The sequence below is a fragment of the Canis lupus genome, chromosome 14, assembly GCF_011100685.1.
Source record: "Canis lupus familiaris isolate Mischka breed German Shepherd chromosome 14, alternate assembly UU_Cfam_GSD_1.0, whole genome shotgun sequence".
NCBI lineage: Eukaryota > Metazoa > Chordata > Mammalia > Carnivora > Canidae > Canis > Canis lupus.
The window spans coordinates 8,207,805-8,229,506 of record NC_049235.1 but is presented as its reverse complement, the minus strand read 5'-3'; the positions used below and the strand labels follow the sequence as shown (position 1 = coordinate 8,229,506).

General features: G+C 43.9%; 1 protein-coding gene and 1 long non-coding RNA gene across 3 annotated transcripts in view; both read left to right on the top strand.

Moving 5' to 3' along the window:
- The window catches only part of SND1 (staphylococcal nuclease and tudor domain containing 1), a 427,586-nt gene that overhangs the window by 322,322 nt on the left and 83,562 nt on the right, over window positions 1–21,702 (top strand). The window contains exon 16 of the mRNA XM_038556610.1: window positions 6,397–6,506. Coding sequence (XP_038412538.1) covers window positions 6,397–6,506 — 110 coding nt within the window. The remainder of the gene's footprint in view (window positions 1–6,396; window positions 6,507–21,702) is intronic.
- LOC119866555 overlaps window positions 6,546–21,702 on the top strand; it is a 79,278-nt gene continuing 64,121 nt past the window's right edge. The window contains exons 1-3 of one of the 2 annotated variants that reach the window (XR_005369320.1): window positions 6,547–7,998; window positions 8,255–8,341; window positions 14,029–16,164. This is a non-coding gene — a long non-coding RNA (uncharacterized LOC119866555). Of the gene's footprint in view, window positions 7,999–8,254; window positions 8,342–14,028; window positions 16,165–21,702 lie in introns of those variants that run through there. The other variant, XR_005369321.1, reaches the window with a different exon arrangement.

Sequence of the window (21,702 nt, the reverse complement as noted above, 5' to 3'; positions counted from 1 at the left end):
GAGAGGACAGAGGCCAGAGTCAAGGGCTAGAGAACGTAGTTGCCTGATGCCTTAGCAAGGGACTTGGTGTGGTGAGCCCCATAACTGACCTGTCCAGTACATTCTACCAAGTCTCCCAGGCACACATGCATCTGCCTAACATAGTCCAGTTAGTATGTGTTGTTTCTCAACATTCTGCAACCTGTAGGTTTAAGAGTAAATTCATTCACCAGTCACAGACCTTATATGATGGATATGTTTTCATTGCTGGTAATTAAGCTTTATTGGCACAAAGTTCTCTTTTTCCTCATTGAGTGCTCAGCTTCTAGCACAGTGCCTGACCCAGAGTAGGTGTTGATGATATGTCTGTGTGAAATGGAACTGAGTGAACTGTGACATTTTTAAGTATCCAAAGCAGGCAGAAGGCAAAGATCATGTCTGCATGCTTCCTGTGCCCATCTCTCGGTACTATCCGATGCAGTTGTGAAACACACTGGACATGAAGTCAGCATCATTGACTAATACTTCCAGTTGGTTATTGTTTCCACCTGAGTTTTGTTTCTTTTAGTTAATGCCTGATCTCTTGTTTGCTAGACAAAGTGCCATTGAGAAGCTGTCACTTCTAGCCAAGGCAGATTTGCCACACTTCCTTTTAGCGCCCAATAAAGGGAAAAGCAAACACACTTTGAGCGCAGAGGCTTAATTATCATAAAACTCAACATACAATATAAAATATTCAGAGCGATACATGACTCTCACATAGCCTTCAATAGAATCTCTTATATAGCCATTATTGTGTCATTAACAAGAATTCGTACTTCTTGTTCCAAAGCTGACTGACCAAAGTGTTTGTGTTAATTGACCTAGTTAGTCAATGTCTCTGAATGTATAATTTCTTTTTAATAGAATGCTCTATAGCCAGCATTTTTAATTTGAAAGGGGGCACCCTGAACTCCAGGAGTCAAGCCTTGTGTGAGGAATCTCAAAAGGGCATAACCAAAATTGTAGGATTTTATCACCAGGGGAGGCTTTGGAGGTCCTTTATTTTATAGACAGAGACCATGAGGCCCAGAAAGGTTTCATACTTCATCATTGGCAGAACAGAAACCAGAATCATCATGTGCTGATAGCTAGGGTATACATTTTATCTTTCTAAACCAAACAAAATCAGATATATCCTCTTTTATTTTAAGCGGTCTTGGGCAATCATTATATCCCAGAAAGCATTTTTTTAAAAAAAGATATTAAAAAGGGGGGGTTTTGGGGATCCCTGGGTGGCGCAGCGGTTTGGTGCCTGCCTTTGGCCCAGGGCGCGATCCTGGAGACCCGGGATCGAATCCCACATCGGGCTCCCGGTGCATGGAGCCTGCTTCTCCCTCTGCCTGTGTCTCTGCCTCTCTCTCTCTCTGTAACTATCATAAATAAATTTTTAAAAAATTAAAAAAAAAGGGGGGGGGTTAGCTATAGGCAGATGGATCTGTCGGGCTTTAAAGAGGTCAAGGATGGGGCGCCTGGGTGGCTCAGTCAGTGAAGTGTCTTCCTTTGGCTCGGGTCATGATCCCAGGTCCTGGGATCAAGCCCCACATTGGCCTCCCTCTGCCTCCCTCTGCCTCTGACACTTCTACCCCTCTTCTGCCCTGCTTGTGCCCGCCCCTTCTCTCCCTCCTCCCCAAATAAATAAAATCTTTAAAAAATAAAGAGACCAAGGAACCATATGTATGGATTAGGAGAGAGAGGGTGTGTGTCTTAATCTGCCCTTCATGGACATCAGCTGAAAAACTCCACGGGGTACAGGGTGTCTTCATTCTGTCACACTCCATAATAGGGAAGTAAAATGTTTTAGAATGTTTGGGATTTTTGTAATGCAGTTTTTGGTGATGTTTTGTTTTGTTTTAGGCAAAATGTTTGTTTTTTGAATGGCTTGTAAGTGTCAGGAGTAAGTTTGACAGTTAACCTGCACCTGTGGTGTTTGAAGCACAGCAGAGTTGGTATGTCCTTATCAGCAGGCAGCACTGCCCCAGTGCACTATCAGAAAAGACAGCTATTAGTGGTAATGCACACCATCCAGAATTACCGGCACTTTCTCACTTGGCTGGGGAGAGCTTCTGGAACTCCAGTGATATCTCACTTCATATTTACAGTCTTAGGAGCTCCCCATTGCTGCGTGTCAGCCTGCACAGCTCAACAGCTACAGTCGGGGGTTTGCTTTCTGAGAGCCCAACTTTCTTTCCTTTGACCTGTTTGCTTGCTTGCTTGCTTGCTTGCTTTCTATTGGTAACAAAGCAGCACACCAGGGACACCAGCCCAGTAGTGCAGTCTTTGTTTGAATAAAGGTGCAGCATAGACTTACTCTCCCATTGACTTACTGGCCAGGTTCTTGGGGAAGGTGGGCTGAACAGAGCACTTCCTTCACCTGGTATCTTCCTTTACCTGGTGTTTAGCAGCAACAGCTGTCCTTCTGGCTTTAGAAGTTAACATTTGTTTCTTTCCCCTCTTATGAATGAACAGCCTATTTCTTGCCCTGTTCCTTGATCCCTTGGGACACAAAAGCAAGTCCAGAAGCTGATAAATAAGCACTCAGTGTAACCTTTGAACTCTAAGAGGGCCATCAGTACCCTCCCAGTCCTTTATCTTTTTTTTTTTTAATTTTATTTATTCATTTATTCTTGAGAGACAGAGAGAGAGAGAGAGGCAGAGACACAGGCAGAGGGAGAAGCAGGCTCCATGCAGGGAGCCTGATGTGGGACTCGATCCCGAGACTCCAGGACCATGCCCTGGGCTGAAGGCAGGCACTAAACTGCTGAGCCATCCAGGGATTCCACCCCCCTCCCCCAGGCCTTTATCTTAACACTTTAGTCTACACCAGTGTCAAGCTGAGGGCCTTGACCCACTGGAGTCTTAATTCAGTGTCATAAGCATCTTTTTTTCTCTTTAGTGAAATAGAACAGAAGAGATACAGAGCATATCACTTGTAGTCGAGACTAACCATTGTTTTGTGGAAACCTCACTATGTGTAAGTGTATATACCTATATGTAAATGTATATATGGGTCATAATAAAATTAAAAGTTTGAAAATGCTCAACTACACAGTTCTGTATCTGTAGAAGTACATTCTGCCTCTCCCTGCTCAGGCCCTGTTTTAGTATCCTTCCTAGTGCCCCTTCTCCCCAGTCTAGCAATTTCTCCTGAGCATGGAAACTGCTACTTTGGTGGCCCCAGGGCCAAGCACCCCTCCACTTTACATCCCAACACCAGCTGTGCCTAGACTCCCTAACCCTGCTCACCAAGAAATGGAGGACCATAGACCCTGGACTCCTACCTAGTCTCCATTATAGCTTATAACGCCCTCTAATTTACAGTGTTGTTGAACTCCAAAACTGGACTTTTTCTCAGTGGCTTTAGCATCTGACAATCTAGGGTTCAGATAGGCCACTTAGTAGCTTTGTGATCTTGGGCTTTATGTCTATTTATAGGTAGAGGGTACTCAATAAGTACTCATTTTGCACCCCTTAGCACTAATACCCAGGTTCCTACTTCCATCGCATGTGTTTTTAGCATACAACTTCTTCCTGTCTGTCTTGAGCTGAGATGTGACAGTTTTGACTGAGTTTCTGACTGAGAAGGAGTTACTTTATAAGAGACAGCCCAGAAGAAAAGGTAGTAAATGAGAAAAGCAGAGATGATGCTCCTGTTCTCAAGCACTTTCTATTTCCTCTCCTTTCTCTTGCCCACCTTGTCTGACAGGAATTAATGTGCATCGAGGTTTTTACATTTTTCCACTCAAAAAGAAACAGGGAGACCACCTCCTTCTGCTTCCTCCACTTGAAGAACTGAAGCTGCTGGCAGGTGGAGGAGCAGCATAAGAAAGGCCCTCCTTTGTCTCTGAGTCTGCATGGAGCAGTTGGGTTTGAGTCACCTCAGGCCCAACGGTCTCTCTCCTGAAAGACATTTTGAATTCATTTCAGGTTGATTTGTTTAATTCCCTGGGCTTGTTGAGCCATCTTGTTTTCTGAATGTAATTACTTTGTAGTCTCCCAGGATTGAGAGAGAGCTACTGGGATCTCTAGATTTCTTGAGATTTCTGAGTACCAAGATCATGACAGCAGAGTAGAGTGAGTACATCTACTCAGCCAGAGAGTCTCAGAAATCTTCTCTGCCTTTTTTATGCAGTTATTCCCCCAATTCCTGCTGCCCAGTTGTCCCAGCCTTTTCCCAGTTCTGGCTCCCAGTCTGCAACCACCCCACCAGCAGCACCCAGCTCGGTCCCACCCAGATGGTTGCTAAGGGTTGGAAACAAACTGGAAACTTACTTTAGCATTATTCTTGTTTTGCAGCAATGCTTTGTGGTATGTGGCCAAAAAGTTCAATAGAATTTTTTATTTTTTCCTGACAATTCTGTTTTTGCTTAGTTTGCAGATATAAAATGAAAAGTGTTTTTGGCTGTTGTTGTAGAGATTATGGGCTCTCTTTCATTCAGTTTTACTCTAGCTCCATCTTTCCCTTCAAGGTTAATCTCAAGCTCTTTGGCTTGGAGTTTATTACTTTCTTTTACAAAAATAAGTTCCACTTATCCCATGCAGCCTGGCATTGAAGTACCCAAAATGAGGCAGCCCTGGTGATCTTCTTACTCGTGGGACACTTGGGCAGGGCCTGTGGCTGTCCCATCTTTTCATCGGTGGGAGAATGGCCCTGGCCACCAGCCCAAGCTGCTGTCCTGCTGCAGCTGCTGTCCTGCTGCTCTCCCACTCTGCTGTTTCGTTTGATGTGATGTATTCCTTTTGTGAAGCCTTGAGGCTCGGAGAAAAGGCTCTGTTCTTGAGCTTCTGAAAACTCAAGGTATAAACTATTCCCTTTCCTCTGAGCTTCATGACCTTGAATCTGTGCTGTGGCCAGAAACATGAGCAGCCACCTGGCTTCATCCATAAGAGATATATGGCTGGGATATATCCCAGCAACAGTTGCCCCTCTTCGCCCAAAGGCTCCCTGGTAGGTGTTGGTAGTAGCCTAGACACCCTGCTACTCTGCCTTATGCAGCAAGAGAGACCAGCGGTGCTTCAGAGACTTGGCATTAAATGCATCCTCCCCCATATTTTGATCCTTTCCTTTTATTGTGTCTCTAGCCTAGTTCAGCTTTTTGCTTTAAAATTACAGCTACAGTATGAATTTTTTTTGAAATATTTATAAGTAACTCAGTTGTCAAAATGTGACATATTTCATGGTCTCACTGGTGACCACTGTAAGTGATAAATACATTGGCAAAATGAATGGCTGACTCAAAGAGTAAAAAGAGGCAGTCTGAGATGGGTAGTAAGCATCTGTGTTGTATAAAAGGCTGTCCTTGGAGGGGCACCTGGGTGGCTCGGTTAAACATCTGCCTTTGGCTCAGATCATGATCTTGGGGTCCTGGAAATGAGCCTGCTTCTCCCTCTCCCACACCCCCACTTGTGCTCTCTGTTCCCTTTCTCTCAAATAAATAAATTTAAAAAAAAAAAAAAAAGGCTGTCCTCAGATATAAAGAAGTGTGAAGAACGGGATCCTCAGAGATCTTTATAGGCTAGGTATGGAGTGAAAGACAACTGAGGCATTATGAGGCAATAATAATAATAATGGTAAAACAATAAAAGTTAAAATGTATTATACCTCTCCATATGCGAAGCTACTGTCTGCTGTGTATTTTACATACATAATCTCCCCTAGTTCACACAGCAACCCAGTGAGGTAGATATATTATTTGACGAGTTTTACAAATAGGACAGCTGAGGCTTTGAGTGGTTCAGTAACTTGGCTAAGGTCACAAAGCAAATAAGTGACAGAATTAGAATGTGAATCCAGGTCTGTCTGGTTCCAGACACCTAGTACTTTGATCAGTATTGTCTTTTCTGTTTCTCATTCTGAATGAAAAACTGATGGTACTATTATCTAGAATATAGCCAGAGGACAGTGGGGGAAGCTTATGAAGGGAAAATGACACTGAGTTAACACTTTGAATTGGACGTTAAAGTCAGATCATAAAGAGAAGACGTCTAAGAGTCCACTGGAATGGCTCTCAGAAGGCAGAATGCCTGGGGGTAGCAGTATCATTTAGGTGAGAGAACCATTTATGTAAGTGATCATTAGGACAGACTCTGAGATTGCAAGGAGGACAAGATGGGGGTGGGGTGCATCCTGCATCTGGGTGTCTGTGTTCCTGCATGTCTTATATGGAACTCCCTAGGTCGTCATGATAATTTCCAGGTGCTGTCACTGAGAGTTCCTCTCCATTGTTGCTGCCCTGGTGGTGTTGGTTTTTCCGTCTGGGGTCCCTTATCTCAGATGTGATGGCATTCTGATCTGACTCCTGCCTTATTGGAAAGGTTAGGGGCATTAGGCCTACTGGGCCCCTTTTCATCACAAATTCTCCTTCTCTCCTGACACAGGCATCGAATGCCCCAGAGGAGCGCGAAACCTCCCAGGCTTGGTGCAGGAGGGAGAGCCTTTCAGTGAGGAAGCAACACTTTTCACCAAGGAGCTGGTGCTGCAGCGAGAGGTGGGACATTTTACAATTGCTTCTTGTCTGAAGAGGGTTGAGAAAATGGGGCTCCCTTGGTCTAATGTTTTTCTGCCACGTCAGGGATGAGTGTGTCACTTTTTCCAGTGCTCAGCCTTCCACATCCACCATCTGTTGTGTGTCTGCCCACATCCTACTTCCTTGAGCCCTGCATTATTGACCAGCCACCCTAAGTCGCCCCTCACCATTGGCGACCCAGGATACGTGGTGTACACCAAGCCCGCCTAGCCAGCGTCCTAACGCAGAGAGGGCTTACAGCTTTGCAGTTCTCCTTCTTGGCGAATTAGCCTGAGCTGCCTGCCTCCAGCTGGATTTAGAAGCTTGACTAACCCTGTCAGAGGCCAATTTTCTTTGAACATTTATTTGTATCTTTGAGTAATTGCATTTTCTGTAGCGGGTTTTCTGACTTAATTTAATTGTATTTCTGTTTCTGCCTGTTGGGCTGGCTCTTGCAGGCAGGAGTCAGGATTCTTAGCTGCTGTGGTGTTCATCTACCTGCTAATTTTTTATCAAGTCATAGTCAACTGATCCATCTTCTTTCCAGGAGTATTCCAGTCATTCATCCTGCTAGGTGGGCACAAGAAAGGAACAGTGGGGGAGTGTGTGCTAGGCTCAGACTGAGGATTTTAGATCTGCCTTTGTCCTCATTTCTTTTACCATCAAACCCATAGGGTCCCTTCAGCTTTCATGCAATATCATAATATGCACAGAACTAAAAGATTATAGAGTCCAGGAGGTTAGCTCACTCATGGGTCTTTGTAGATCCTTGCAATCAGACATGAGGCCTTTGGGGCGTTCATAAGCTTCAGCATCGCTCATTTTGATTTGAATCACCAGTGAATATATTGTGTACTAGGGGTACAAGAGAACACACTAGCCCAAGATACTGCATTGGACTGCCCTGGCCTGTAGAAAACCACCTCTTTGACTTCTGGGTGAGCAGTACTATTTGCTTTTGGTTGCCACCTCTTTAGGATTTCTTTAGTACATACCTTCCCATTTCATGAAAAGTGGTATGGCAAAAGAAATCCTGAGTTTCTTAATTCAAGAGCTATGAGTTCCCATTCCCAAAAACAAACTGCAGCTTCCTGGGCATTGCGCCAGCTCTGTTGGCCATCTGTACAATGGAGTGCTTACCCCCTTGGCTGTCTCTTCAGTCTCACCTTGACCCCTATTTTGGTTTTGATAAGATGCATCCATTCATGTTTGTGAAGAAGAAATCCTCATATTGGCATGCAAAGTGCCTTACCCCTCCCCTCTATTTTGTAACTGTGCAACGTAGCTTGAATTTTTATCAATTAAAGATAGGCCCCTGCTAGAGAAGTATTTTAAGAATCCAAACACTCCAGTTATCTCTCAGTAGCTGTTGCGATTTGGGGCATGGTAATGAGGTAGAAGCACAGATATTTTAGAATTTCCTCCATGTGGGCCTTTGGATAACTACAGAGCAGTTCTGTGTTGGCAAAAGCAGGTAAGTCCACACAAGGTCTGGGACTTAAAGACATCACAGAGGTAGCAGCAACAGATGTTCATTTGGTGGTTGTACTTTGGATGGAGGGAGGAAAGGTTCCTTGGATCCTGTGAGACCTGCAGTAGCAACATTCTCATCACTTCCTGCCCCTCCCCACTTCTGTGTTGTCCTCCCTTTTCTCACCACCACCTTCCCCCTCGTGTTTCATGTCTCCTGAAGTTTCTTTCCCTTTCTTTTTCAACTCTCATTTCCCCAGCCACTTTTCTACCTGCTCGTGTTTCTGGCCCGCTGATGATATCCAAAAGCACAAGGGGGTCAGAGAGAACACTGACCACTAAACAGAGTGAGTGGCCCAAAGTTCTTTTACTCTCTTAGTTACTGTGACCTTACTTTATCTGTATGTTTGCTGATATTTGATTGTGGGAAAAGATAAATTTTTCCTTATCTTCTTTGATGCCCCTAACATGTGCATGAGTTTGTAGGTCTTAGTATAATCCAGATTGATATTTAGCATTCTTGGCTGTAGTGGCCCAATCTTGCAGAGCCCTAAGTTGGGGTCTCCTGTTATAGAAACTTTCTGCCTTTTCTTAGCTGCTTATATGATTACTTGGCCTGACTGTGTGTGTGTGTGTTTTTTTTAAGACTTTATTTATTTATGAATGACACAGAGAGACAGAGAGATGCAGAGACACAGGCAGAGGGAGAAGCAGGCTCCATGCAGGAAGCCTGATTCGGGACTCAATCTTGGGACTCCAAGATCACACCCTGAGCCAAAGGCAGATGCTCCACCACTGATCCACCCGGGCATTCCTGGCCTGTTTTGGAAGGTCTTTATCCAGAGGAAAAAGGAGTATGGCCTAAACTCAGGATAATTTGGAAGTTTATTTAGTAAAGGACATTTCTAGCCTGTTCTCCTGGGCATTTGCCTTCATATCATGTATGAAAACTGTTTTCTGAATGCTGTACAAATGAAGAGCATTTTTTGTTTTGTTCTAGATTTATTCACTTAACTTTTACCTGTATTTTTATTCCGTACATTGTCTTGGAGAACATTTTTCTTGGTGTTCTTTCTCTTCCTTTCACCCCACAAGGATCTAAAACAGCCTGATGGTTTGGCATTCCCGGATGCAGAGATCCCTCCCACCCTTAGGAGAAACTACTGTGTAATTGGATGTCTGAGTGTGGATTCACAACCTCTCACCCAGTAGCTCTTACCTTCAGGGCCGCCTCCATTGTGCCCCACTCCGGTGTTCTTCTAGAGCGGAACTGTTGCTGTCATGGCCCCTGTTGAACAGGTTTTTTGTATCTTGTGCCTATTCCCTTGATAATCAGATTTAGCTAAAGTAATCAGGTATGATGATGATGTGATTGTCCTTGACCCCCATCCCTCCCCTTTAAATTTTTCTTTTTATTATATTATTTTTGACCAGGATTTCTCTACCCTCTATCCACTTTCCCCAGTCACTGGAAACTTACAGTATCATATAGGAGAGAAGTACACAGATTTCATGATTTCACAGCATGTCCTGGGCCCCCTGTGTGATCCCACAGTGGTGCTTCCATCAAGTTACTCACATTTATGAACCAGTAAACTGACTGGAAGAGGATGTGGAGTGGGGGGGAGACTATAATGGACACTGCCCCCAGGTTAGCCCCCCTGCTAGGGAGCAGACAGACAGCTGGGGTACAGATGCCTGACTCCCTGTTTATGAATTGCATTGTCTTGGCTTTGGGTAGCCAGAGGAGAAATTGCTGCCTGTGTCTTTCTCTGTTTTGAGTAAAGAGTTGTAAGTCATAGTCTTTCCATCCCATAGCCTCATGTAGAGCCTGCCAGAGTATCACACAAGTCTCTTGTTGACATTTCAGATGGTCCCTAATACCAGAGACATAATAGCCCTCCTTTCCTTAAATGTGTTTTACAGTGACACTAGCACACTAGCATGGAACTACTGACATTCCTGGCCACCATTCAGCTCCATTTTCCTGTCACCTTTCATGTATCATTGTATTTCTTCTTTCTCCAGTTTTCTATGTGGTCCTTCTTAGCCATTGGTTCCCATTGTCTTTTTTTTTTTTTTTTAGATTTTATTTATTTGTTTGTTTGTTTGTTTGTTTGAGAGTGCGCATGTGCATGGGACCTCGCACACAGGTGGGAGGAGGGGAGAAGCAGACTCCCCTGCTGAGATAGGGCTCCATCCCAGAACCCTGACTGGGATCATGACCTGAGCTGAAGGCAGACGCTTAACCAACTAAGCCACCCAGGCACCCCAGTTGTCTTTTGTTGCTTTCCCTGAACTAGGGGTCTCAGAGGACTATTCCACATCAGGAGTTTGAGTATTCTGGCATTCTTGCTCCAGGGCAAGAGAAAGAGCAATTTAGACACCATCTTGTTACCTGACTCTTTGTAGCCTTGGCCAAAGCAGCCAAGGAACTCTGAAAGGACTTCATACTTATTTTTTTACTCGAAGGAAATCCAATTAGCTCAGCAGTTCTTCCCACCCTGACTCAGTATGTAACAGGGGTGGGCAGATATGGCCCACTGCCAGTGTTTGTGAATAAAGTTTTGTTGAAACACTGCCATCCTAAAGAAAAAAAAAGAAAAAGAAAGAAATACTGCCATACTAATTGTTTTATGAACTACGGGTATGGCTGCCTTTATATTCTAACAGCAGAGTTAAATGGTTACGACAGGCTGTAAGGCTGGCAAAACCTAAAATACTTACTTATCTTTTTATCACAAGAAGTTTGCTGACCCTTGCTGTACAGTAGGTATATACTGAGTGGGTTGGTTTAAATAGCTTGTAGCCCTGAAAATGACAATTTGCTCTTATGCCCCTGCCTTTGAGGCTGGGCTACTTCTGGGCCACGCAGAGTGAGATCATTGTGTCCATTGCTGTAGCTGTGACTGTGAGCTATATGAGTTCTGTGTCCCCCTGGATGGCATGAACTTGCAATCCCCCCTTGTGGGCCCTCCTCCCGCAATACAGCTGCCTCTTTCAGGCAGTTCTCTGCCGCACTGCCAAGAACAGGAAGATCTGGTGTAGCTTCCCAGATGGGGAACTGTGCCCATTGCTAGCATCTTCCCAGAAGTAGTGGCAAGAGATAACATTAGCTAATGGGTAGATAACTGGCTTAAATGTGCAAACTCTCAGTTTTTGTACTCCAGTTATCATGTGGCTCTGGATGATTCTTTCCTAACTTGGTATTCCCGTCTAAAGTATTAATCTGGCAATCCAAAGCCATCTTCTTCCTTTTAAGGGCCTTCCTATGAATAAAGCAGTCATCTGGGATCTCTTCACACCTTGCCAGAAGGCCAGCTAGCCAGCACTCACTCACTGACCAGCTGCTGCCTGTACAGCACTCTGGTTGCTGTCAGGAAATCCTGCACTCTTAGAGAAGGGGCTCTAAGGTATTAGTAGAGATCAGGTGTCACAATTAACCCTCTTCACAGTTCCAGGCTATAAGAGGTAAACATTTCCCCAGGGCAGGAGGTGGGATGTATGGAGGTTTGGTGATCATTTCCAAGACCTTTGTCAATGACCCCATTGTCCTCTTCAGATCTCAGAAATTACCCTTTGCTGCTGCCTGGAAAATATCCTCATGCTGGGCAGCCTGAGCTGAAAACTCTGGCTACTGCCCTGACCTATTTCCCTTTTCCCTGCTGGCATCAAAAGGGAGGCTGCCCGCCTGCCATGGCCAGGGCATAATCTGGATCCCCTCTCTCCCACTACCCCCTGCTTTTTTAAAAAAAAACAAAGATGCACAAAAGATCCCAAGCAACTCTTGGTGTCTGAAGAACATGTCTTTACGTTTCAGAGGACTATGGACTTGACAATGAATATTGGTGTGTATTTATGGAGAGATGTTTGAAAGAGAAACCTTAGCATAAAAGAGATGGTTTCTTGGGGAGTTTTGGGTTTTTTTTTTTTTTTTTAGCACCAAGTGTGCTGCATCATGTCTGAAAAAGATAATAAACAGTCTAAGCAGTTTACCATTGAAACTGTTGCCCCCCGTTTCCCCATAGTGCTGTGGTATATGCTCTCACCCTTGCTGTTCCCAGCTGTCCACGCAGGTCCCTTCCCTGTCCAGGAGATATATGGGAGGAGGGACAGTAGCACAGTTAGATCTCTGGATCAAAGCAATAAGGATATTTCAAGCCACGGGGAAACCCAGAAAGGTAAAGGAAACCTAGTGCCCATAAAGCCAGTGAAACACTGCTCTTAGAATCTCCCTTGGTTCTGTAACCCTTGCTGAGCCATAAATAATAACCTGCTGGCAAGGCAGGCCAGCTCTCTACCAACATTTCCCTTATTTCCAAAGAACACCCTATTCTACATCTCTGCCACTGCCCAGGTAAAAGGGAATGCAGTAAGGTCACCTTTCTCAGCCACTCTCCTACTCCATGAGGTGTTGAGGGCTTTTGGAGGCTAAGGCTTTTCTCTTACCTCCCCACACACTCTTGATGGTTCAGCCCCTCCCAGTGGTCTTCCAGTTAGTTTTCCATTAAAGGCTATTTTGTTTGAAGGGAGCTCGGGTAAGGACCTCGTGTCTTAATCATGATCACCCTTTCCATTTATATAGTATTTTCTACTGTAAAAGTGCTTTCATATACAATATTTCATTTTAATCTCAAAGTAAACCTACACAGGAAATATCCCAGTTTCACAGTTCAGGAAACTGAGATGGATGGTGACCTGCCTCTATTCAGAGTTTGTTGTAGCACAAATACCAAACCCAAATGCATTCCAAATCAGGTGCTTTTTCTTCCCTAAATTTTGCCAATTTTTCTATTAGAATGTGGTCATTCTTTTAACAGTATATACCCTTTCTCAACCCTCAAATATCAGGACCTAATTAATTTGTAGAGGACTTCCCTAAAGGTCCAGCAAATAAACTGAGAGTTCATCTCCAGTAAGGAACCACTGAGTGTGATTCTCGATGCTCATAAGACTTGAGGGAGCTGAGGGATTTACTATGGCCACACCTTCCCAAAATATTTATTCTCTTGTCAGCTTTTACACCTCTCAATTGTCTGATACCTGCTATCTGTTGTTCGACTTTTGTGGGCTTTCTTTTTTTCTTTTTTTTTTCTCATGATGATTCTTCTCTGACCTACCTTGCTCCATTTCAGCTTGATATATATATCCATATTCCTATTTCTAATATTTTTTAAAAGATGTATCTAGTAAGTTAATCATTTAGAAGTATATAACTCCTGGGACACCTGGGTGGCTCAGCAGTTAAGCATTTGCCTTCAGATGAGGGCATGATCTCGGGTTCCAGAATCGAGTCCCACATCAGGCTACTTGTGAGGAGCTTGCTTCTCCATCTTCCCCCTCTTCCTGTGTCTCTGCCCACCCCCCTTCTTTCTCTGTCATGAATAAATAAACTCTTTAAAAAAAAATATATATATATATATGTGTGTGTATATATATATATATATATATATATATATATATATATATATATATATATATTACTCCCCATTGTCCCTGGGATAAAGTCTGATTTCCTTAGTTTACATATATCCTTGATTACTTCTCCAGCTTCATATTTCACCATTACTCATTTCACTCACCTTATTATACTCCCAGTTCCCCATTTTTACCATTCCATTTCACCTCATTCTTTAGGTCAACCCAGGCTCCCCACCCAGTATATCAACCACCCTCTCTTTGCTTTCTTATTCCTACCTGTCCTTTTAAGATATAACTCCTTTTCTGAGAAGGCTTTTCTTGATCACCCAGACTGAGAGAGATGCCCTTCCTTTGGTCCCTGTAGTGTCCTGTGCACACATCTGTCATGCACTGACCAATATCATTGAAGCGATCTGTGGGTCAGCCTCCCCCCTAGATCATAAGCTTCTCAAGGACAGGATCCATGCATGCTCTTGTCCTTGTGTTCTTTGTACTTCGCCTAGTGTCTGAGAGATAATTAATAGATTGACATTCATTAAATCTACTACTTGGTTCCCTGTGACCTAACTCTAGAGATTGGGAAGAAGGCCTGTTCTTTTGTTGTTCCTTGTAGTACTTTGGGAAGGCTCTCTAATCTCAGCATTTGTGAGTCAGGGAGGAAGACTGGAGTATTGAAGCCAGACACACAGCTGCTAACTCAGGCGCTTCTCATTGAAAAAGTACATTATCAAGACCTGACTCTGCTATCACTCTGGGACTCTGACATCCCTGGGTCTCCCCAGCTCTCCAACCAAGATACTTAAAGGTAATGAGATCATGATGTGTGTTTTTGAAAAACTTCTAGTATTCAAATAGAAATCATTAGTATCCCTTCATCATTCTCCTAGTATGCTACTCCTCTCTTTCACCCCATGGTGTATTTCCTGTCCTTTGCTTTTGTGGATCAAAGGGTTTATTTTGAAGTTCAAGTCAACCATTTCTTGTCCAGTGATAGGCTGTAAGCACCATGTGAACTAGGCAGGTAACTAGGCTGTTACCGGCCTACCTATAGCTCCTTCCTTTCTGGGCTCTTGGCTCTTGCCAAGTATCTCTAAAAGCCCTAGAAGGAAGGTCCTCAATTCCCATTCCAACACCTAAATGAAAACGGCATCATTTCATTTAGAGGTGAGGTAAAAATGAAGAATGGAGGATACTGTCAGGTTACCCCGTTTTTCCCTTCCCCTGGCTGCTAAGTCTCCCCTGTCAGCTTTTAAACTCCCCAGGTAGACAGTCACCAGTAGCCTTCCCTAAGCTAGTTCAGCAGCATATGCTGATAGGTGCCGATAGTGTGCTGGCTCCAGTGGGATTCCTCTCTGCAAAGCTGCTGGCTCAGCTTAAGCTGTTGTCTGTTTCCCTGTTCTTCTGCTTGGAACTTTCATAGCCAGTCAAGCATAGAATTGCATCCATTCTTCTGAAATAGCTCCTGGGCCTAATTTTTCATTGGCTTGGCCAAGATCCTATTACCTGTAATTATGTCATACAGGCTGACTGGTAAAGTTTGATAGGCCTCACTGCCATCTCGAGACTAGTGTTCACATCCCAGCCTGCCTGTTGGGACTGGGGACAGAATAAGGTAGAATAAGGTTTATGGCCACAAGGGATTTGGCCTCCTTGGGGACATGTAGGAAGGTCTCAAGGATGTAATCCAGTCTCAAGGAAGAAAATCCTTTTCAGCAGAGGGATTCTTCCTTTCCCTGGGGAATTGGTCCTTACTACTATGAACTCTTCCTTCAGAGACACTAATGTTTCCTCTGCCAGTTCAATTTGTTCCTACCAGTAGAAGGAAATAGAAAGTATAGGCCTTAGACCTCGCGGATGTTGTTTCCTCCATAAGTAGGTCCTTAGCAATGTTGAGGCAGGTCCCTGGACTGATTTTTTTTTTTCTCTCCATCTTTACTTCTGACCGACATCAGTCTTAGAGTAAAAATGCAAAAGGCTCAAACATTACTTCCTCTTAGATCTTTCTGCTAGAATGGTCCACAGTACGTACTTTGAACCTCATCTAAATTGAAGCCTGGAAATGAGTATAGTGGACACTGATTGCCATTGGAGAGTGCATTTATTGGTTCACTACAAGATTATCATTATAAACACATGACCATGAAAATCCTTCGGACAGAGCTTTGCTAAGCAGAACTCCTGCCACCTATGGTATTCAGTACTGTCTGCCTATCTGACGTAGAGTTCTTTATGAGCCATCCCTGTGGACAGCAGCTATTGCCAGGTGTATCCTGGTCTGCCTTCTGTATAGTTATGTAGAGCCTGTGACCCAGAACAAATGGAAAAATTCTATCAAGAGGTAAGAAATAAGAAATTTCTGGACTACTCCTAGGTTAGGATTGGGCTAGGAGAGCTGGGTGCCATTTATTTATTTGTTTGTTTATTAGAGACAGAGAGAGGCGCAGAGACACAGGCAGAGGGAGAAGCAGGCTCCATGCAGGGAGCCTGACATGGGACTCGATCCCAGGACTCCAGGATTACACCCTGGGCTGAAGGCGCGCTAAACCTCTAAGCCACCAGGGCTGCCCCCATTTATTTGATTTAGTTTTATCAGGTGCCCCTAGTAATAATGCCTGTTTTTTCCTACCTCTTCAGTCATCCTGAGTATTCACTGCTTCTTGAGCTTTGGTAAGGATTCTCTTTAAAAAAGAAAAATGGGGAGAAAAGAAGCTAATATCCAGAATAGAATAGAATAGAATAGAATAGAATAGAATAGAATAGAATAGAATAGAAAAGCAGCTCCAGATTTTTTTCAGATGAAGTCCCTTATTTGTGAAGTCTGTCCGTTTCCTTCTGGGAGCCTAATTTGGAAAACAGTTCTTTATTTCATATCTTCTGACTAGCAGATCATACTTACTTTACACACTAAAGATGACTTCATGCAGACTTGCCCCATTCTCTTGTTTCCAGAAGAGCTTCACACAGGACCCCAAGACATTGGCAGCACCCATGTAAAATGGAATGTGAGCTTTCATGCTGTCATGTTTGGGGGTCTTTAGGCATCATATCTCACTTTTCAGTTTGTCCTAACCATTACCAGACACACCTACTGCCTGAATGTTCATATCTTCTCCTTGGAATTACATAATTCAACAGATATCTTTTTAGAACGAAGCCCTTAATATATAATAGCAGGGCTGCCAGAGCTCCAGCAAAGAATAAAGATTGTACATTTCATTTGCTCTTCAGGTAATACTAACATTCTGGTGTTTCACGTGTGACTCCTCCAAGGACATAATAGTGACTGTTCTAGAGCATGAGCAGCCCTGCCCTCTTCTTGCCATTAGCATGCTCACTCCCTGTGTCTGTTGCCAACGACTAGACAAGATTCTCTGTGTTCCAAATCTGGCTTTATTGATGAACTTCCCACTTGCCACTCCACCTGTGACAGTTTCTGGTCAGCTGAACTTAAATGGATTTTGAAAATGAAAGTGACCAATGGTCTGTTATGAAATGCTGTGGTGCATGAAATAAGATTATGAGCAGGCCTGAGAATTAACAGCAGATACCCTAACCGGGTCTAAACAACATGTGTCACTTATTCAGGAAGGGTAAGTTCATCCTTAGACCAACATCTCAAACATTTAGGGACGTTTTTTACCTTCTTGGTCACTTAAAAACTCCATTAGTAATGTGTTCAGAGTCAGACCTATGTTCTTGTTCTGGCTTCACCATTCATTGAATGACCTTGGACATGATCCTTAATCTTTCTAAATCCAGGACCGTCTCAGTGCATAATGAAATTCAATAGAATGGTGCTCCTAGAGTTGCACAGGGCAGCAGTCCTGCTAAACCTAACTCCTTCACCTGCAGCAAAGGGTACCTTCTCTCTAGGGTTATTGTGGAAATCATGTATATATGTAAAATTCCCAGCAGTGGTGCCCTGTTAAATAGTAAACACTCAGCGAACAACAGCTTGTGTCATTATTTTTATTATGAATGAAAATTCTTCCCTCAGACGTTAGCTAAAATCTAGGACTAGAACCTCAGTACGGACAAACTGTGATACCAAGTAGGGAGGTAGGCTGGTCATCAGCATATGTGTTGGGAGCAGTATTCATATTAGAATCAACAAAGAACAATGGTTAGTCCTCACCAATGCTCTTCACACACCAGTCCTGTCTAAGCCAGTGATGGCAAATATGTATGCTCCTCCCATCTAGCACCCATGGCACATGTTTACAGTCACAGCACTGTTTTGGCTTAGGGCTCAGAATCTTCTTAAAACAGGACTCCTAGGAGCTTCTACCAGTTGAGTGAATTTGGCACTTTGATACCTATTTGCCATCCTTGGTTTAAGTTCTCAGAGGGCAGTCTAAATACCATCAGGGGTTATCTAGTCCCTTTTCTCTGAAGAAACAGGGTCTTTTTTTAAGATTGTTTATTTATTCATGAGAGATACAGAGAAGAGAGAGAGGCAGAGCCATAGGCAGAGGGAGAAGCAGGCTCCATGCAGAGAGCCTGATGCGGGGACTCGATTCCGGGACTCTGGGATCACGCCCTGAGCAGAAGGCAGGCGCCAAACCGCTGAGCCACCCAAGCATCCCAGAAACAGGGTCTTTTTGCCTCTGCTTCCACATGGTCCTACATGTTAGAATCTCATCTTTCTAGGCAGTGTCACATTCAGTGGAAAAGTGAAGGTCTGGAGGGTAATGGCCACAGAGTCCTAACCTGTGCACAGAGCCTCTTCTAGACTTTGGAGAGGTAAGGCCAACCCTCACCAAGAGCCAAGATTCTACAGATTCTTCATAGACATCTAAGAAATAATGGCTTGGGTATATTTGCCATTCAGTCGAACTGCCATATGAGTATTTGGAGGATGATCTGCCAATCCTCAGGGTTCTCCATGCTTTCTTTCCATTTACACAGGACTTCTGACCTTGCTTATTTCTTGGTGTCCCAGTGACATGAAAATCACGGATATAGGGATGCCTATCTAGGTCCTAACTGGCCCAGGCTTCCTTATCCTCTGGAATAGCATTTGCTCTTTTTTGGCCCCATGCCACCTTAGCCTGGCCACAGCAATCTAAGATTGTCATAGGTTTATCTTTGATCTGTATTAAATTTGAGGATTGGAGAATAGTGGCGTGCCAGGCACGAGCTCTAAAGAAAGATCTAGGTGTTAACCAGGATAGAAAGAGACAAGAAAAGGACCCAAGATGAATCTTTTGGGACAGTCACTGCAGGAAGAACAAAAGCTATCTATTAAGCCAGTAGTGAAAAGTTGAATTGGAAACAGCTTCACTGTACCATTTTTCTTTCCAGGTTAGCGTAATGCCTCCCTCTTTGCCTTCTCTCGATTCAGTGAATTCCTATCAAATGGTACCAGAAGAGGGTCTTGGCATTGAATATACAGCTAGAAGGGGAAGATTATGCAAGTAAAACCCAACAGGTCCCTCCACCACTACCAGCAGCCTGCACAGGTTTCTCGGTGCTGGCAATGCTAGGATGCTGGTACCTCTCTGGTTAAATAAATCTAAAACTACTGACCCAAGATTTTTATAGCAGTGCTGCAATCCTATATGAGGAAATTCAACAAATAGTCCATTACCACTGATTGGATATGGATTTTTGGCCTGGCCACTTGCCACGTGGTAATTTTAGAATAGGGTCACTTTCGTAATTGGAAGATTCCATGTAGGAGGGTACTGGTGTTTGCTAAATAGTGTTTCTCATCTTCATGCCCTCTCACTGCCATGCTCCCACCTCCTGAGTGTAGGACCAATCTCTGTCTGCCTGGCAGAGACAGCCGGAGCTGCTCCTTCATCAGCTTACAGGGCTGCAGACGTGGCCATTTCCAAACACCCAGGGTACACTTAACCACTTCCTTCTAATATCAGCACTTCCACTCTAACCACATCAGCAGCTTTGTAACTTGCATTTTATTCTGCCCTTGTTTTGGCCCTTCAGGTATTTGTGGGAGGAAGGTGAGGGGACTGGCAAACTGGGTTTTCACTGATTTCAGAATTACACAATTACACCCTGAGTCATTGTCTCTGGAGAATCATTTAAGCAAGAGCGCCAAGAGCATCCTGAAGGGCTTGCACTCTTTTCACGTACGGGTTTTAAAGGTTGGGTTTCTCTTTCATATTTGATATGTGACAGCCTTCTTGGTTTCACCATCTGCAGAACGGGAGCATTCAGCCCTGTTCTGCCTGGAGAGAGCTGAAAGGTGATTACTAAGGCATGGTGCAGAGGATCCAAGGAGCCCTAGTTCTTCCCACCTAGGTAGAAGGCGAATCACCACATACAAGCTGAGGCCACTCTGTGACCTGGAAAGCAACCTGTGGTTGCTTTTTTTCTTCTCACCTGCATCTGAATAATTCGACTTGGTTGATGAAACAGAAGACAAATTCTGAGATCTGACCATTTTTTACCTCATGGGCTTATTAGCTATATCAGTTTTCACTTTTCTCCCTGTCATAAAATGTCTGTTATGTTGCCCTTTTCTTGACGTGACTTTGGTTCTGATAAGCATTATATCTTAAACAGAAGCTGTCCCAGAGCACTGAAGGATTCTCACAAGTCTTTCTGATAGCCAGCTGGTTGGACTAAGCCCTGAAAATCAGACACTTAAATGTATATCTTTCTGTTACTAGTTGTTTATGCCTATCTGTCATAACAGTGTGTACTGCTTCCTGTTCTCTGGGTAAGATCGTATTTACATACAGTATGTCATCTTGCGTGTCTGTGCATGGTCATTGTCCTGGGATTCAGATCAAAATTCTCACGTTTTAGCCCCAACCTCTGATCTTTATGATGTATCTTTCAGCCCAAAATGTTTCAAAGGATAGGCTTGAACTCGTGGAGCCATGGTCTTTGTTATTATCCAAGTATGTTGCAAGACAGTTCTACTTTATCAGCTTTGTCTGGCTTCTTTTGGCTATTAACCCAGGGCTGGGGGTCAGTATGACAAAGCTGGAGTTTGCCCTCAAAGCTTTTGATTCTTGTTTTCCCATCCAGAATTATATTAGTTGTTGAGAGATAGCCCAGCTAGACACCACTCAAAAATGACAACTTTAAAAATTCTGAGGCCCTGGGACCTGTAGCACCTCTCAACATGCAGACTTCTAGCCTTGCATCAAGGGAAGCCATATGGTTTCACTTGCCCTGTTGCCCTGATGAGGCATAGCAACCACATGAAGTAGAGAGGGAGGCCCTGAAACTGCTCTCCGTAGCCAGCTCTTCAAGGTGTGAGGAAGGGCTCTTTGTGAAACATTCACATATACACCCAACCGTGGCTAACATCCAGTGACGAGGAGACTACTGGGAAGATGCAGCATTCTCACCCTGCCTAGACTTCTTTCATCTGTCCTTCCTCTCTGATGCTTTCACCCTCCCCCTTGTGTTTCTGTAATTTGTACAGTTTTGTTGAGAGGTATTGAAAAGATCAATAGCAATTCACCTTTTCCCTTATTGATTAAAGTGATGGCAAGTAAAAATGGCAGGCAGTACCAATTCATTCATCATGAGCTATCTATTTCCTACCAGGCCACCAGTGACCTCTTCCTGCCTGTTAGTTGCTGAGCTGCAGCTGAGAATTTTAGGCTGTTTTAACAAGAATGAGTTTGTGTTTGGCTCCTGTAATCAGAGCTGAGTGAGGAAGGAGACTGCAAGTAAGGAGCAAGAAAATGACTGTGGAGCCTGTTCAACTCCACAGCTTTATTTGAGGGGTTCATCACACGTGCAGTATTCTCAAGAAGAGAGAGCATGGTATTAGTTGATGGACACTACCACCTTACCCAGCACTTCCTCTCCCCTTTTTCTAAAGGGCACAGCCTTCCTTTATGATCCTACAGAATGTAAATGGAGTTAGGGGAGCAAAAAGTCCATGACACCTGTGAACTAGCTCTGGTTTTGCTGCACATGCAAATGTTTGTCATTCCCTTTGAGACTTCAGGTAGTAACTTTGGCTCACCCTAGGGGAATTGGGGGTGCCTAGGGTTTGAGCTTGAGTCGGGGTGAAGGAAGGGCTCTAGTGCTTAGAAGAGGTATCTACCAGGGGATGGAGAATGGAGACAGTTTTTAGTTTTTATCTGCTTCTTTCTCCACTCGAGAAACAAGCACAGGAAGGTCATGTGTGTCTGTGGGTTGTTCTGTTCTCCCTCATTGAAATACCTCTGACTCTCTGTTGGAAATGGTGATGGAAACACAATCAATGACATTTCTGGTGCCGTGCACTAAAGAGCTCATTTTTAAAACTGCATCTTGAATGGCAAATATTTATTTCTTCACTCACCTGGTGGGA